The 18154-nt window shown below is 32.8% G+C and overlaps 1 protein-coding gene across 2 annotated transcripts in view; it reads left to right on the top strand.

Moving 5' to 3' along the window:
• Window positions 1-2566, top strand: part of LOC132755212 (armadillo repeat-containing protein 8-like) — a 34160-nt gene extending 31594 nt beyond the window's left edge. The window contains exon 18 of one of the 2 annotated variants that reach the window (XM_060746022.1): window positions 2278-2566. In XM_060746022.1, coding sequence (XP_060602005.1) covers window positions 2278-2308 — 31 coding nt within the window. In that variant the 3' untranslated portion in view covers window positions 2309-2566. The remainder of the gene's footprint in view (window positions 1-2277) is intronic. The other variant, XM_060746021.1, reaches the window with a different exon arrangement.
• Window positions 2567-18154: the final 15588 nt, after the last annotated feature.

The raw sequence follows: 18154 nt of genomic DNA, 5'->3' as shown, positions 1-18154 counted from the left end.
TATTTTACTCTGAGATGAGTATAGTATATCTTTAACATGCTTTGGGCGGAAAAACAGTAAGTTGCATTTTACAGTATCATCCTTGAACAGGCTCATTCAAACCAAGCCTGCAACATTTTCATTTTTGCTGTTTTGGGCGTATTGTAGTGATTTTATTTGCACAAAAATGGTTTTATATTAGAGGAATATTCTGGAGCAAGTTTTGCATAGAAATGTCAAGAACTGTGTACTCCAAATTTGTTATATAAAATGGAATATGCTGAAGCTAGTTTTGCATAGAAATGTCAAGAACTGTGTACTCCAAATTTGTTATATAAGAAGGAATATGCTGAAGCTAGTTTTGCATAGAAATGTCAAGAACTGTGTATCCAAATTTGTTATATAAGAGGGAATATGCTGGGGCTAGTTTTGCATAGAAATGTCAAGAACTGTGTACTCCAAATTTGTTATATAAGATGGAATATGCTGGAGCTAGTTTTGCATAGTAATGTCAAGAACTGTGTACTTCAAATTTGTTATATAAGAGGGAATATGCTGGAGCTAGTTTTGCATAGTAATGTCAAGAACAGTGTACTCCAATATTGTTAAATAAGAGGGAATATGCTGAAGCTAGTTTTGCATAGAAATGTCAAGAACTGTGTACTCCAAATTTGTTATATAAGAGGGAATATGCTGGAGCTAGTTTTGCATAAAATGACAAAACCGTGTACTACAAACTAGTTATCTATATAAAAGTGAATATGCTGGAGCTAGTTTTGCAATAAATATCCAAACCTGAGTTTCTCCAAATTTGTTATATAAGATGGAATATGTTGGAGCATGTTTTGCATAGAAATGTCAAAACCCGCAAGTACTCCAAATTTGTCATACGAGAAGGAATATGTTGAAGCAAATTTTGCATAGATTGTCAAAACCTGAATACTCCAAATTTGTTATATAGGAAGATCAAATATGCTGAAGAAAGTGTTTTGCATAGAAGTGTCAAAAACTTGGAGTCCAAATTTGCTCTTGGGAAAACGCACCATTTGGAGCTGATCTTATGAAGGAATTGTTACTTTCCTTACGAAAAGTAAACACATATTAAATAACATTGGTTGTATATAGTGTGAGGTAAGAATCTCAGGGGCAACCATGAGTACATATACAAGAAAGAAAACAGAATGTGAGTATGCATTGTTTTTACAATACTCTAGAAACACTTTGAAATACCCTGAACATTGTAAGTTGATAACTTTCAATATTGGTACTTGCTTGAGACGGTTCAATAATGAAATTTATATTGAATAATTCTTTACCTGTATATCTCAAGTAAAGTACACTGACAATGTCGATTGTAAAGAACTTGCTTTTATTTTTAAGAAAATGACATGTCATTCGAAATGGAAGAACATGAAATAAGATATGAAAAGTTTTGAAGAAAATAAACATTTAATCACTAAAATATTTTTTAAGATCAGCTCCAAATGGTGCGTTTTCCCAAGAGCAAATTTGGAGTCACAGTTTTTTACATTTCTATGCAAAAACTTTCTTCAGCATATTTGATCTTCCTATATAACAAATTTGGAGTATTCAGGTTTTGACAGAATTGCAAATGATCTTCACTTATATGGCCGCACACTGACCCCCCCCCCCCCCCCCCCCCCCCCCAAAAAAAACCCAAAAAACAACAAAACAAAACATTTAACAAAAAAAAAAAAACACATTATCAATTAAGTACAGAGTATATTTACATATTTTCGTTGCATAGTTTTCATTTTAAGTGCACCCGTTTATTTTTGCAAAAAATTTCAAATTTTATGATTTTAGGCTATTAGACCTCAATGGAGTCAGTCCCTTTAACTCTAAGCTAGTGTCTGTTATTTGTGATTTGTCTGAGTCACCAACAGACAGACAGACCAGCCTGCACATCCAGACTTTATACTGTTGGCTGCATAATTTTAGATTTTTATAGTGTTATCTGAACTGGTTGTATGTGTATGGTCTATAGTTGCCAGCAGGATATCATATATAGGCATCAGTTTGAATGTAATCAATGCAGTAATTACCTTATAAACTCACCAATAAGTCTGTCCTCGTATAAGACATGGTCCCAATTTTACCTTCAAATCAACGGTTTTTGCTTTGACCCTCTATAAGTCTTTTTTTCCAACTTTTTCTATGAAATTTCATTTATGAAAAGTGAACATAATGGACAAGTATACACAAGATTTTAAAGGATAGGACACATTTATATGGAATATTTTGTTCATAATAAATGTTATTTCTTTATTTTTTCAGGGTTAAAACAGCTTTACAGCAGTTTACCTGACAAAGTGACAGTCAAACTGTACTAATTGTTGACCTCTCAACTTTCTATGTATGAACATTGGATACTCAATATAGATGATGATCAAGTTGAAAAGCTGAAAACTTTTTATGTGAACTATGGATTGAACAAATGGACGATTAAAGTGAAAATGTTTATACCTGTACATGTATGTAACATTAATAGTGGATGATTGGTTCTATTTAATTTATGAAAGTGTTTCATGTTAATGAATATATTGATATTTGTTAAAAGTTTCAGATAGGTGTTGTTATGTTGTTAATTTTTTTTCTGTTCTGTTTCACAGATTCATTATTGAATGGTTTATTTAACAAAATGAATTAACATGCTCTGGTGAATTCAAAATGGCTTACAGTCGTGATACAGAGGGTAAACTACAAAAAAACCCACAACCAACCAATGAATTAATGCCAAAATCAATACCATGTGTAAAAAACAAAGTTAACGAGCTTCATTTATTAAATAAGCTGAATTTTTATTTATTTAGATTCTTGTTTTTTGGTTGACCAGATTGCGTCCTGTTACATTTTCAAAGTGTTTTAGTAAAAAGACTATTGGTGGCAGTTTCGAGGATTGGATGAGTCACTTTGGTATTTGTATATTAATGACAAAAATTTATTTCTTATTCTATAAACAATATGTCTGTGATCAAATAAAGTTCCAATGCTACACCCATATGATTTACAAATATAAAATTTCCTCCTGCTATGCATTTCCTTGGGGAAATTGTATCCCATATATGGGAATTTTAACAAAATTGGGAACAATTTTTTGTGTGTATGTGAGCTGTTAAGTGCTACTAAATTATTATGCCCCCCTTCGAAGAAGAGGGGGTATATTGTTTTACTAATGTCGGTCTGTCTGTCGGTCCGTCAGTCTGTCGGTCTGTCCGTCGGTAGACCACATGGTTTCCGCTGATTATCTTGAAAAATATTTATCACAAAGTCTTCATATTTCACATAGTGATTGGTCATAACTAGTAGATGACCCCTATTGATTTTGGGGTCACTAGGTCAAAGGTCAAGGTCACAGGGGCCTTAAATGTCAAAATGGTTTCCGCTGATTATCTTGAAAAGTATGTATCACATAGTCTTCATATTTCACATAGTGATTTGTCATCACTAGTAGATGACCCCTATTGATTTTGGGGTCACTAGGTCAAAGGTCAAGGTCACAGGGGCCTTAAATGTCAAAAGGGTTTCCGCTGATTATCATCACAAAGTCTTCATATTTCACACAGTGATTGGTCATCACTAGTAGATGACCCCTATTGATTTTGGGGTCACTAGGTCAAAGGTCAAGGTCACAGGGACCTTAAAATGTCAAAATGGTTTCCAATGATTATCTTGAAAAATATGTATCACATAGTCTTCATATTTCACATAGTGATTGGTCATCACTAGTAGATGACCCCTGTTGATTTTGGGGTCACTAGGTCAAAGGTCAAGGTCACAGGGACCTTAAAATGTCAAAATGGTTTCCGCTGATTATCTTGAAAAGTATTTATCACAAAGTCTGGGTGCCGCAAAGTCTTCATATATCACATAGTGATTGGTCATAACTAGTAGATGACCCTTATTGATTTTGGGGTCACTAAGTCAAAGGTCAAGGTCACAGGGGCCTTGAATGTCAAAATGGTTTCCGCTGATTATCTTGAAAAGTATTTATCACAAGGTCTTCATATTTCACATAGTGATTGGTCATATTTAGTAGATGACCCCTATTGATTTTGGGGTCACTAGGTCAAAGGTCAAGGTCACAGGGGCCTTAAATGTCAAAAGGGTTTCCGCTGATTATCTTGAAAAGTATTCATCACAAAGTCTTCATATTTCACCTAGTTATTGGTCATAAGTAGTAGATGATCTCTATTGATTTAGGGGTCATTAGGTCAAAGGTAAATGTCACATGGGCCTTAAATGTCAAAATGGTTTCCGTTGATTTTTCCATAATTGAACACTTCCATGTACCCATTTTTGGCAAGTTTCTGTAACAAAATTACCAATTATGTGAGTCAATGGCTAGAAAGGGGGGTATATGTGTCGTTCGACATTCTTGTTTCTTTATACTTCTGATGTTGAAGGAATTTCACTATAGTCTTTAAGAAATTTTATGTAATGCCGGAAAAAATACTTTTTTTTCAAATTTAATGATTTTTGTCAGAGTTATGGCCCTTAAGTGATTTTTATTTTTTAAAGTATTGTACCAATTACTTCTCTTATACCACTTATGCAATTTTAATGAAACTTGACAGGATCGATTGGTACCTCAATTACTTGGGCATATTTAACAGGCTTTCCAGTTGAATGATTTTTGGTTGAGTTATGGCCCTTGAATTAAAAAAATACAACACATTTTGGCCTGTTAATGATTTTTGTGTTACACAGTAGCTGCAACATGCAATTGGCTATAATCAGTTGACATGTGTGATCACTGAACACTCTTGTCCCTACATCATGTATTATAGTTTTTTGGCAATCAGTTTAAAATACGTTGGATTCAACAATTGTTGATTCACTATAAATTATGTGTATTGTAAGATTATTTGTGCTGTATTGTATAAACTGTTTCTTTTATTTCAAGTTGGAATATTGTATACATTAATTAAAGTAAATTTATCCATTATGAAAGATCTTTAATACTGTGTTTAAAGGGACTCCACTAAGGGTTTATAATATAGAGGGAACAAAAAAAAAATTGTCTAGGTAATTTGATGTTGGACCAATAACTTGGGTAAAAAATTATAGATTATCATTTTATCAACAAGTATATTAATTTTATATATTATCTTTTGTGTAGTGTTTTTTTAGTGCTCCAGTTGATTTATGACATGTTTTCAAATTTTATGATTTTAGACTATTTGACCCACAGCTGAGTTCCTTTAATAATGTTGATGGTAGTTAGTATATTTTGTGACAACAAACCATAGAAGAAATATATATTTTGTATTGATGTTTGTAACTTTGAAATACATGATTCAATATTACATATATACATTTATTATATACTTTTAAATGAAATATTGAGAAATATTGATGAAATAAAATGCGTATTTTCATTTTCCGTATTTTCACTGTAAAAATTTATTTTTCACTGCAGTGAAACATATTTTCCGTATTTTCACTGGTGTCTTGCCGGACTACTTTCTTTTAAATTCTGCCAGTACTCAAAATTTAAGGGAAAGTCTTCCAAATTTTAATGTCCAGAAAGAGAAAAATGTATATAATAAACAGAAAATTCAAGTTTTTTCTATAAATACATGATTTAATTTTCATCTTGTGGCATGAAAATTACCATATTTCACTCGTGGCTAATGCCACTCATGAAATATTTATTTTCATACCACTCGATGAAAATAAATCATGTATTTTTAGAGAAAACTTGAATATCCTCTACATAGCATATAATAAATGGTTTTAGAACAAAATATTATCATTCGTCATATAAATATACATACTACATCACATTAGAACAACATTTTGTTTCAACCTAGAAAAGTTTCAACATTTTTTTTTCCAAGAAAAAAATTATAGGAATATCTAAGTCATGCATTTCTGTTGTTTCTTTCAGTATATGAAATACTTCTGGAAAATGTGTGCATAGTAGATTACTTCACTTAAATGTATTGATGCATCAGGATGTCATTTGTGTTATGTCTTATAATGTATTGCAAGATAGAGTAAATAGTATAAAGTGACTTTTTGTTGTTTTTGATTTGTAAAGTTAATCTGACACTGTATTTGATGTTGAACATTCCATGTAAGGCATTAATCATGGTAACTTACAGGAAAATAAATAGTTGTTACTCCAGATTTTGGATATTAAATTAAATTATCAAACTCTGGGTAAAGCCCAAACCTTGTAGGGGCAGTCAAATAACTAAATCCCTGCAAAATGAGCTGGACATGAACATATCCCTTGCCATATTTTATGCCAGACAAAACTGTGAAATTGCAAACTTGGTTTATTAAGCTTATTTTTTTTAAATTATTTTTTAACATGAGATGATATGTATGTGCAAGATGAAGGTCTGTATCTCATAGGTCAAGGTCACATATATAGGTCAAAGCCAAAATTCTGATCTATTTTTCATATCCAGTCAATAACATTGTCATTCTATGAGCACATACCACATAATTTTTGTGTCGCCTCTACGGAGTAGTGGCGACATATAGGGATCACTTCTCCGTCGTCTGTCTGTCCATCTGTCTGTCCGTCACAAAACTTGTCCCGACTACTCCTCATAAACTACTGGTGCAATTTCAACCAAACTTAACAAGAATGATCAGTACCAAGTCTAGTTGTGTATATTGTTGGCATTTTCCGGTTCAATGATTTTCGTCAGAGTTTTGGCCCTTATATATTTTTTAAAAGAATTGTACGGACTACTCTTATACCACTTATGCAATATCATTGAAAGTTACTTTGAAACTTAACAGGATTGATCTGTAGCTCAAGTCCTTGTGCATATTGCTCGGGTTTTCCGGTTGAATGATTTTTGGCAGAGTTATGGCCCTTTGATAAAAAGGTGTTTTTTTCTGTGTGTTGCCAGATACACAAAAGCTTGTCCGGACTACTCCTCATAAACTACTGGTGCAATTTCATCCAAACTTTACAAGAATGATCAGTACCAAGTCTAGTTGTGCATATTGTCATCATTTTCCGGTTCAGTGATTTTTGTCAGAGTTATGGCCCTTTAATAATTTGTATTTTTTAAGTTTGTCCGGACTACCTCTCTTATACCACTAATGCAATTTCAATGAAACTTTACAGGATTGATAGGTACCTCAAGTACTGGTGCATGTTTAACAGATTTTCTGGTTGAATGATTTTGGCTGAGTTATGGCCCTTTGATAAAAAGGTGTTTTTTTTTTTTTGTGTTGCCAGATACACAAAAGCTTGTCCGGACTTACTCCTCATAAACTACTGGTGCAATTTTATCCAAACTTTACAGGAATGATCAGTACCAAGTCTAGTTGTGCACTGTCCGTCTGTCTGTCCGTCTGTCACAAAATTTATCCCAACATGAAATTGGCCATCATGAGGCGACACATATGATTACTGATCGGTCTTGTTTATATTATACAAACTTTCAACAAAAACAACAGAGATATTGTTACAGTCATGTCAGCATTTTCTGTTGCAATCGGCAAATTAAGTTCTTGGTGTATTGTCTTCATACTTAGCCACAACACCCCTTGGGACAAGACCTTCAAATAGACCAAACTGACCTTGACATTCATTCTTTAATGATTGACCTTCAAGGTCAAATGTTAAAAATAAAAGGAAAAGTAAAAAATTTGAGCGTTGTCCCCGCAAATGTGGTTTATTGACCTCTTCAACTCTAAAAGATCATGTTTTTTAACATGGATTTAACATGGATATCTGCTCAGGCATCATATTTGTCACCTGATCTCTGTTAATATCAGTTCTTTGTTTTTTGCTCCAGTACTCTTCAATACTCTTCAATAAGGAGGTAAAGGCAGTGGAGCAGGAATAATGATATGGTTTTAATGAGACATTCTTATAAATGTAACAAAGTCTAATGAATCTGTCTAAAAAAAGGACAAGACATGAGTCTCAGGTGTGTAAACCATACCCTTCATTTAATTTTAATTTGTCTGCACGAAAATAATAAATTAAAACTTTCATGATTTGTATTTATTAAAATACTGTTAAATACATGTTTTTTACAATCTTTAACAAATGAAAATAATTCAAATTAATTCGCTAAACGTAATTATATTGCAAGGTGTAAGAAAAATATAAATTTTACTTTAAGTTTTAAATATTATATTGTTTCATGTTAACCTAAAAATATAGGTTCCAAGAAGAAATCAGCAAGACTAATGATAAGTTTTAGTCATTTTGATCAAAACAAAATAGTTATTTCTTCATGTCTCAGAAATCTCCTGTAGCTTTACATTTTGTTAAATTCTTAACTTAAATAGAAAAGTAAAACTGTAATATTTGAAATCTATGTTTAAAGACAAAAAATTTGATATTAATTTTAACTATATTAGTTAAGAATTTAACAAAATGTATTTTAAAACAGTTTACCTATTTACTTTATATGATATTAATTATGATGTATTACATAATTTTATATAAGAAAAAAGGCACATCATAATAATTCCTCCCAACTTATTTAGCTTTGGACCCCAAAGTTACATTTTTTATAAAATAGGCACATAATAATTCTGATATAACAGAAGTGTAATGTTATCACTTAAACTTTGAATATTATACCCCAAAAATAACAACCACCCTAAATTTTCATTGAGGTTTATTACATTGAATTTCATTTAAAATCAGAATTGAAAATGAAATACAAGTAATGTTGAGTCAAAATCTTATGTTATCTAAAAGCCAGTATTGGTTTAATCACGGATTGTAATATAAATCCGTGGTTTCATCTAGAACCTGGTCTAGATCATCATATTTCTCGTATTATCGACATGTTTTCTGTGACATTTGAGTTTCTTTGTCAAAGGCTCACTTTGACCTAAACTTGCTTTAATTCATTAAGAACAAAAAGAGAACCAACAATTATTTTGGGTGTCCAGTTACAGTTATGAACACAAAAGCATTGGCCATAGGTATTGAAACATATTATGCTTCTCTAGCATTTTTGCGTTTAGTCCATAAAATTCCTATTAAATGTCCCCGGGGCTAAACATTTTCCGAAAGGGGGGCTATTATTGCAACACATTTTTTCCTAAATCCAAAAATCATTGTACAAATACATTTAGTGTTAGCAAGTGTTGGTAATATAACGTTAACAAGAGGGCCATGATGGCCCTGAGGTCGCTCACCTGTATAAAGGCCCCCCCAACCCCCAACGTTGCAGGGCCAATTTAACCCAAGGGCTTTTATTTGCACAAACTTGGTAGACACCAATAAGAAGATGTTTCATGCTAAACATCTAAGCTCTCGCTCATTGGGCTTTTTAAAAGAAGATTTTTTTAAAGTTTTTACTATACACATATAGTTAAAAACAATGACATCCCTGGGGCCGGGCCAGTTTTGACCCCAGGGCTTTTATTTAAACAAACTTTGTAGACACTTACTAGAAGATGTTTCATGCTTAATATCTAAACTCTAGCTATTTGGGTTTTTTCAAAGAAGATTTTAAGTTTTTGCTATACACATATAAAGAAAATCAATGACCCACGGGGCGGGGCCAATTTTGACCCCAGGGCTTTTATTTGAACAAACTTTGTAGACACTCACTAAAAGATGTTTCATGCTTAATATCTTAACTCTAGCTATTTGGGTTTTTTCAAAGAAGATTTTTTAAGATTTTGCTATACACATATAAGGAAAATCAATAACCCCCGGGACGGTGCCAATTTTGACCCCAGGGCTTTTATTTGAACAAACTTGGTAGACACCTATTAGAACATATTTGATGCTAAATATCTTAGCCATAGCTCTTTGAGTTCTTTAAAAGAAGATTTTTTAAGTTTTTACTATATGCATATAGGGAAAATCAATGACCCCCCAGGGCGGGGCCAATTTTAACCCCAGGGCTTTTATTTAAACAAACTTGGTAGACACCTATTAGAACATGTTTGATGCTAAATATCTTAGCCATAGCTCTTTGAGTTAATTAAAAGAAGATTTTTTAAGTTTTTACTATAATCATATAGGGAAAATCAATGACCCCCCGGGGCGGGGCCAATTTTGACCCCAGGGCTTTTATTTGAACAAACTTGGTAGACACTTATTAGAACATGTTTCATGCTAAATATCTTAGCTCTTACTCTTTTGGTTCTTTAAAAGAAGATTTTCTAAGTTTTTACTATATGCATATAGGGAAAATCAATGACCCACCGGGGTGGGGCCAATTTTGACCCCAGGGCTTTTATTTGAACAGACTTGGTAGACACCCATTAGAACATGTTTGATGCTAAATATCTTAGCTCTAGCTCTTTGGGTTCTTTAAAAGAAGATTTTTTTAAGTTTTTACTATATGCATATAGGGAAAATCAATGACCCCCCGGGGCGGGGCCAATTTTGATCCCTGGGCTTTTATTTGAACAAACTTGGTAGACACTCACTAGAAGATTTTTCATGCCAAATATCTAAGCTCTAGCTCTTATGGTTTTTTAAAAGAAGATATTTAAAGTTTTTTCTTTCGGTTGCCATGGCAACCAGAGTTCTGCATGGAATTAAATTCTTTGAACAATTTTTAAAGGTGACCACCAAAGGAACATTCCTGTGAAGTTTGGATGAAATTGGCTTAGTGGTTTATGAGGAGATGTCATTTAAAATAAAAGTTTACGGACGACGGACGGACGGACGACGGACGGACGCCGGACGAAAAGCGATCACAAAAGCTCACCCTGTCACTTTGTGACAGGTGAGCTAAAAAGTGTTAAGGCTTTAAGTTCATATGATACATTTTGTCTTTACTATAAAATAAAACGGAATCTGAAGGATTTAAATAAAATTATGGATTTACTCATGAGTGCAGAAGGAAAGTATGAGTAGATTTTTTCCATATCAAAATGCCTGGAGGCCTTTATTAGGGGAGGGGCGTTTATTAGAAATTTTACAGTATTTGGTATATTTTGTAATACTTAAAGTCAAAGTTCTGCTTTGTTTACATTTTTCTATAATAAATAATTTCACAGTCCGTGCAATTTTCTTTTAGTGATAAGCATCTAACATGCCTTAAGTTAATTAAATCTTTTATTAAAATATAACCATACACATGTTGGTCTTTTTTTTAAGGCTTAATGTTCCTTTAAATGTTTTCCCTGATAAAACTGTTAACGAAAACAGAGCACTGCATTATTACAGCAGAAGAATATGACAATTTTTTGTATTCTCTTGAGGAATAGATTAATTATCAGGAAAGATGAAAGGCAAACTGGCTAATGATGATATCTTTATACATTGATACAATTTTCTGATGCATTAATGCGGTAGTTAACATAATGATCTGACAATTTTCTGTAACATTACACGCTGATAATTGATGTTAACATATTGCATTATTTTAGAACTACTTCATGGGAAAATATTGAGATTTTATCTAAAAAATTGCAAACTCATGTTTGATTCAATGATTTCACATTGAGGCAAAGGAATTATTTATTATGCTAGAAAAGACTAATACATGTTCTATAATGAGGAGTATATGGAGTTCATGCGTCAGAATAATAACTAGGAATTGCTGACCACATGGGTTCAAAACCCATTCCGGCAAGCCATTGTTTCCTTAAGCAATATATTAAACCATACTAATTTCATAGTACTGGTTAGTTCCAGAAACAGATTTGAGAATGTTTCAAAATGCTTAATGATAACTTCCAACACAAACTGAAATAAACTAGAGCTATCACTAAATGTGATTATAGCCCTGCAATTAAGACTGCTTTGGAAATGAGGAAGTTACTGTACTAGTAACAGAATACCTTGTAAAAGAATTGAAATAGAGTTATGGTTGTGGGCAATTAAAGATAGTTGTGGTTCTTGTATGTTTTCTTTCAATGTGGTTGACCATTGATGAAGTTTTATTGAATAACTCTGTAATAAGTCCAGAAGGATGGTTCTTGAGCACTGCACTTCCTCTTATTGTGCTTGACCATTGTTTGAATTCTAACTAGTACTTTTCAAGTTATGCTCTGGACAAGGAAAACTATCAAAGGGCAATAACTCTGTAATTAGTCAAAATGGAGTTATGGTTCTTGTGCACTGCACATCCTCTCAATGTTCTTGACCATTGTATGAAGTTGTATTGAATTCCAACTAGTGGTTTTCAAGTAATGCTCCAGACAAGGAAAATGCAACACACTGACCGACTGACCGACTGACCACCGAGTGACTCCTTTATACCCCACCCCCCAAACTTTGTTTCGGGGTATAATAAGTATAAACTACAAGAGTACAGAAGCCATGACTTATGCTTATACTTCAGATAATTCTTTAGTAATATGTCTTTTTCTGGTCCCTAAAATTATGCGACCAATGCTTGTCCCTTAAATAATGCAACCAATCTTTGTTTTTAAATAATGCAACCCATGATTGCCCCTTAAATAATGCAACCCATTCTTGATCCTGAAACAATGCAACCCATTATTGTCCCTTAAATAATGCAACCCTTTCTTGTCCCTGAAATGATGCAACCCATGATTGTTCCTGAAATAATGCAACCAATGATTGTACCTGAAATAATGCAATCCATGATTGTCCCTGAAATTATGCAGTCTATGCATAACTGTTTTTGTCAGAAATAATCAAACCCATGTTTTGCCTGAAATAATGCAAGCATATATATTTTTCTCTGAAATAATTAGTTTCCTCTGCAATGTAGCAAGGATGTAACTATATACCTACAGTGATATACAATTATTGTTTAACATGTGGGGAATATTCAGTCTATGGGCCTGGCTATTTTGATATTCACAGGTGCAGAATGCTGAGGTAAATATCACATATTCTGCCACAGTGAATATCACATTAGCAAGATCAATAGACTTGAATATCTTCATAAATTATATGACTACATGTTTTCCAATTTCAACAAGCCTTATAATGGAAAGCAAAGAAATTATTTTTGTGTTTTCAACATTAAGAACAATGTTTTTCCTTTTGTAAAGCTTGAAAATATTCATAAGAATGCAAAAAAAACAGCAACCTTTTAAAACATTTTTGTATTTTGGACACTTAAAATTGTTATCAGAATCTGTAATTTACACATGATGTCCATTTCATATAACATTGCTTTTGTTTGGGCGGCTCATACCCTTTATCCTATTATGATTGGTTTCTAATAATAGGCAACTAAATTTAGCGCCATTCTAAGTAACATTGTTGATGACAGTATCACCTACAGTCAAGGTCGCTTGATATTGACTGCCAATCTCAGTCTGGCAGTCACAACACAAGATATTGTTAGTCATATATTAGGGTAATTATTTATGATAATTAATATGTACCAATAATATATATCTTCAGACATTAAGCAAATTAACAAGGTGGCATGTTTCTGGTGGTTGCATATTATCAGAATGTCAATGATTTTGTTGTGTTTTTGCAGTACCTGAAATGATGCCAAGATTACATCTATTTTAGGCTTTAGGAATACAATCTAGACTAACAATTTTCTGTCAGAAAAAAAAAAGTATGTATGACATAAATGTAGGACACTGTTGCTGGATGTCTGTGACAGTATGCCAGTGAAGGACTACAGCACTTGCTGCAGCTATAATTGGATCCTAGAGATGGGAGTGGCTATGGTCACTGACTTAAAACCAATTGCCCCACACCACTGTGAGTTTAAATCCTGCCAAGAACATTTAAGATTCATTTGTGAGGAAGCTCAGCTGTTGAGTTCTTAAAACTGCTCATGACTGAAATAACTGATATAGGGGCACCTGACATCTGCCTGATTTGTTAGTTTGTTTTCTGTTTGTTATTTATTATTTTTTACACCAATTAAAACATATTTCTATTGTCTCTGTGGCCAATTCATCAAACTGACTTTCCTGGATAACTAACCAGTAATTACCAATTTTTCTGTAAGTGAATGACTACTTATCTCACATGATTTCTGAATCAGTGGTGAGAGACAAATGACTATAGCACTCAATGTTGGAGATCACTTGTCACTGAAAAATTATACCTCACCCGAGGATCGCACCAACAACCTTTGGATTACTCATCGAATGTTTGCTCTTTTGGAATAATCAGGTGGAGTCTTCCTGAACAAGTAAAGGTGATAAGTCTCAATATCGATCTAACCTTGTTGTAAAAAATTACTTTGAAAAAATGTATCAACCAAACAATGTATTTTACATGTAGGGTGTAGCAATAAAAGATTTCAAAAGAGAATGATTCTACAGATTACTTGTTCTTGTCAAGCATGTAATGACAACAGATATACAATGTACCTGGTAATTTGTAATTTGTTAATACAGAATTTATTTTAGTTTGATTGTGTAGGAAGCTATATGTTTATAAATGTTCCTGAAACCAACCAGTACTGAGTAATGAGTGTAAAATTGCTTGCTCAAGGAAACAACAGAATAGTCCCTGACGGGGTTTGAACCTATGTGGATAGCGATTTTTAGATTACTAGTCTGATGTGTTGTTAATCACTTGGTTTGGTTTAAACATATTTAACCTCAATTGTGAAACAAGTTCTTGCAACTGATATTAATCACTTTCTCAAGTCCGCTTCCTGGAATCAAACAATACAGGTGTCATATGAAGAAACCTGGTCTCTGGGTTGACACAGGCAATCTCTGGATTGAGAGGCAGACACCTTAACCACTAGGCAACGGCTCCCCTAATCATTTGGCCATGCCGCCACACAAATAACTGCTTATTGATAGGCAGTACAAAATGTATTTCATTATAAACTTACTGCATTCCAGCTGTTATTCCTATTATGTACATTATTACAGTATTCTAGAAAGACACACAAAAAAAAACAATGTTGTATGAATGCTACTTGCAGCAGATGTCTGTTTTAATCATACACAAACTTAGCAGGCTACATGCAACAGTCACTTGTTCCTACAATAGAAACACTGGGGAGTGTGGAGGGAAATGAGCTGTGTTTAAACTGCCAGCTGTCCCCATATTGCTGGTTGAGTAAATGCAGTGTTTTGCGACTATACAGACAAAATTGAAATTATCCTAGAAGTTGTTGTAAACAAACTTTTTTACTTACAGTGTCCATTTTTTAAAAGTTAAATTGACAATATATATTTTTATATGAATAGTGATTAAAACAACTTAAATGAATTAAAATATCTCTTAAATTAAGTTAAACTTTATTTTACATGTAACTATAAATATTTTGATAATGATGATTAAAAATATATTCTATAACACCATGCCAAATATATCTCTTATTATTATTGTCCAGAAATTGGTCTTCAAATGAAGACACATAATTGTAATAAAAGAGCCATGATGGCCCTGAAATCGCTCACCTGTATATAGGTCCCCAGGTGGGGCCAATTTTAACCCAAGGGCTTTTATTTGAACAAACTTTGTAGAAGATGTTTCATGATAAATATCTATTTCTTTCGGTTGCCATGGCAATCAGAGTTCTGCATGGAAATAAATTCTTTGAACAATTTTTAAAGTTGACTACCAAAGAAACATTCCTGTGATGATTGCATAAAATTTGCTCAGTGGTTTATGAGGAGTTGTCTTTTGAAGTAAAAGTTTACGGACGAAGGGACACGAGACGAAACAAAAATCACTTTGTGACAGGTGAGCTAAAATCCAAACATTTCATGTATTAACCAATTAGTTTCCTGCCTCAATTCAAAGCCGAGAAAGATAAAATATCTCTTTACAGCATATAATCTTCTGTAATCACTAAATTATTTGTAAAGGATTTTTTTTTATGTTTTCTCTTTGCATCTCACTGCATCTGTGTGTTTGTCAGCTGTCATCTCTGATAAAACAATCAAACCAAACCATAATCAATAAACCAGAAGAAAAATGAGCTTATGAGAGGAAAAAAGATTGATTTAGCAATAAAGACAAGGGGAAAATTTTCTCATTAAAATCATTTCTGTAAGCTTGAGCAGTGATGTGATTTTTATATCATTTTCCAGTTAGTGTAATAGTATATACTAGTATACTCGTACAATGATTTCAATCTTGAAATAATTACTCTGGATTTTGTGCCAATGATCTGACATTAATGTAATACTTTTATCAGAATAGAGACATTTACTAATATGGCCTGACTTTTTGAGACATGTCCTCCTGTACGTCTTTAAAGGCAATTGTCCTTCTGTTTTTAGAGACATGTCCTCCTGTTTTTAGAGGCATGTCCTCCTGTTTTTAGAGGGATGTCCTCTTGATTTTAGAGGCATGTCCTCTTGTTTTTGAATGTCCCCCTGTGTTTGTGTTTTAGAGGCATGTCCTCCTGTTTAGAGGCATGTCCTCCTGTTTTAGAGGCATGTTCTCTTGTTTTTAGATAAAAGTCCTCCTGTCTTATTGAGACATGTCCTTCTGTCTTTTAGAGGAATGTCCTCCTGTTTTTATGTCCTTATGTGTTTTAGAGGCATGTCCTCCTGTTTTATAGACATGTACTCCTGTCTTTTAGAGGAATGTCCTCCTATTTTTATGTCCTTATGTGTTTTAGAGGCATGTCTTCCAGTTTTAAGAGGAATATAGTATTGTACTTCTGTCTTTTAGAGGCATGTCCTCCTGTTTTAGAGGCATTTCTTTCTGTTTCAGACATGTACACTTTCATTTCAGATAACAGACCCAATTTGTAACACACGGTTACTATTAAGACACAGTTACTTGTTTTAAGACTCAGACATGCTGTATTTTATAAGCCTCTGTTCCTACACATCATAAATCAAATGCAGGCCAAGTTTCATTCAGCACCAACATAGTATAGGTCATGTGGCGACTTTCCAGGACTGGTATACTGGTGGAGAAAGACCTACGTGCCATGCCCTATGTGCATTATTTCAGGCATGAACTGGTACCTGAACTGGAACCTGAGTAGGTATACAGGTGGAGAAATACCTACCTGTGAAGCCCTATGTGCATTATGTCAGACATGAACTGGCATCTGAGTAGAACCACCAACATTCTGTAAAACAGGCTGGATAGCTTTTGCAGATGAAAGAATCAAAAGTCCCTGTTTGGATTCGAACCCACAGCAGTGAACGGCAAGTGGTTTGAAGTCAACAACCTTCAGTGTATCCACTACATATAAACAGTGGACCTAATAAAATAATAATAAAAGCTTGAATGTCTGTATAATGTAGTGTTGAGTCACTAATTGTTTAAGTCAGGACAGTGGTACTCGGAGAAAAATGTATGACATAAGATGTGATTTTTTTTATTCTATTGTATTTCATTTTTATCATATAAGTCATAAACATTATAGTGAATCTTATACACAACAAGACATTAAAATGGTGAAAAACATACCCTAATGTACAAAATAAAAACAAAATTTTATAGCCGCAAATTTACACTTATTTTCTTTAAGAAATTTATTATTTACACAATTACCCAGAAAACTCTTGTAAAAATGAAAAAAAAGCATTAATACCTAGATTTATTATAAAGTAAAAACATTTGAAGGAGTAAATGAGGGTATTAATCAGATAGTAAAATATTTTCATCTTTTACTAATTTGTCAGATTTTTCCTTTCACTCCCATTTTTATATTAAAATGAATTGTAAAAAAAAACTCAAAAGTAAACAACTGCAAATTTGTGGTTAAAATAATAAAAAATATCACCAATGTAGTAAATACAAAAAAAGAAATACTTACAGTAATATTAAACAAATGAAAATAACAACAAAGTTTATAGTAACTATGTATACATGAATTTTGAACAAATGAACATGTGCAATACAGGTAGGGGGGAAATATGGGAGAAAAAAAAGAAGTTTCAATACATGTAATGATAATGTTAAAAAGAGATTTATCTTAAAAAAAAAAAAAAAAAAAAAAAAAAAAAAAAATCCATTAAAAAAAGTTCATAATAAATCAATAACAGAAAGAGAGCAATTAAACTCTACTTCAGCTGACATGTTAAATAATTTTTAAGATTAGCTGATAATTTTGTATAATCAGTAAAAGTCTCAAGTACATCAGCACTAACTATCTCAAAATGGCAGGTGAAGCATAAATCATAACTGACTTAAAGCCTAAAAGCTTATATCAATAATGTAACTCGACTAAAGTAAAATAAATGGCTTTGACAGTCAATCTAAGATGGCTGTCTCCATCAAAACATGTTTTTATATAATTTTTTTCATGAGATAAAAAAAGCTTTTACGTATTGATTATTATCTCCTATCATGTTATAAAATATTGTA

This window comes from Ruditapes philippinarum, unplaced genomic scaffold (assembly GCF_026571515.1).
Source record: "Ruditapes philippinarum isolate M1 unplaced genomic scaffold, ASM2657151v2 ctg3107_1_1_1_1, whole genome shotgun sequence".
Lineage (NCBI taxonomy): Eukaryota > Metazoa > Mollusca > Bivalvia > Venerida > Veneridae > Ruditapes > Ruditapes philippinarum.
This window is presented reverse-complemented; position numbering and strand designations above follow the sequence as displayed.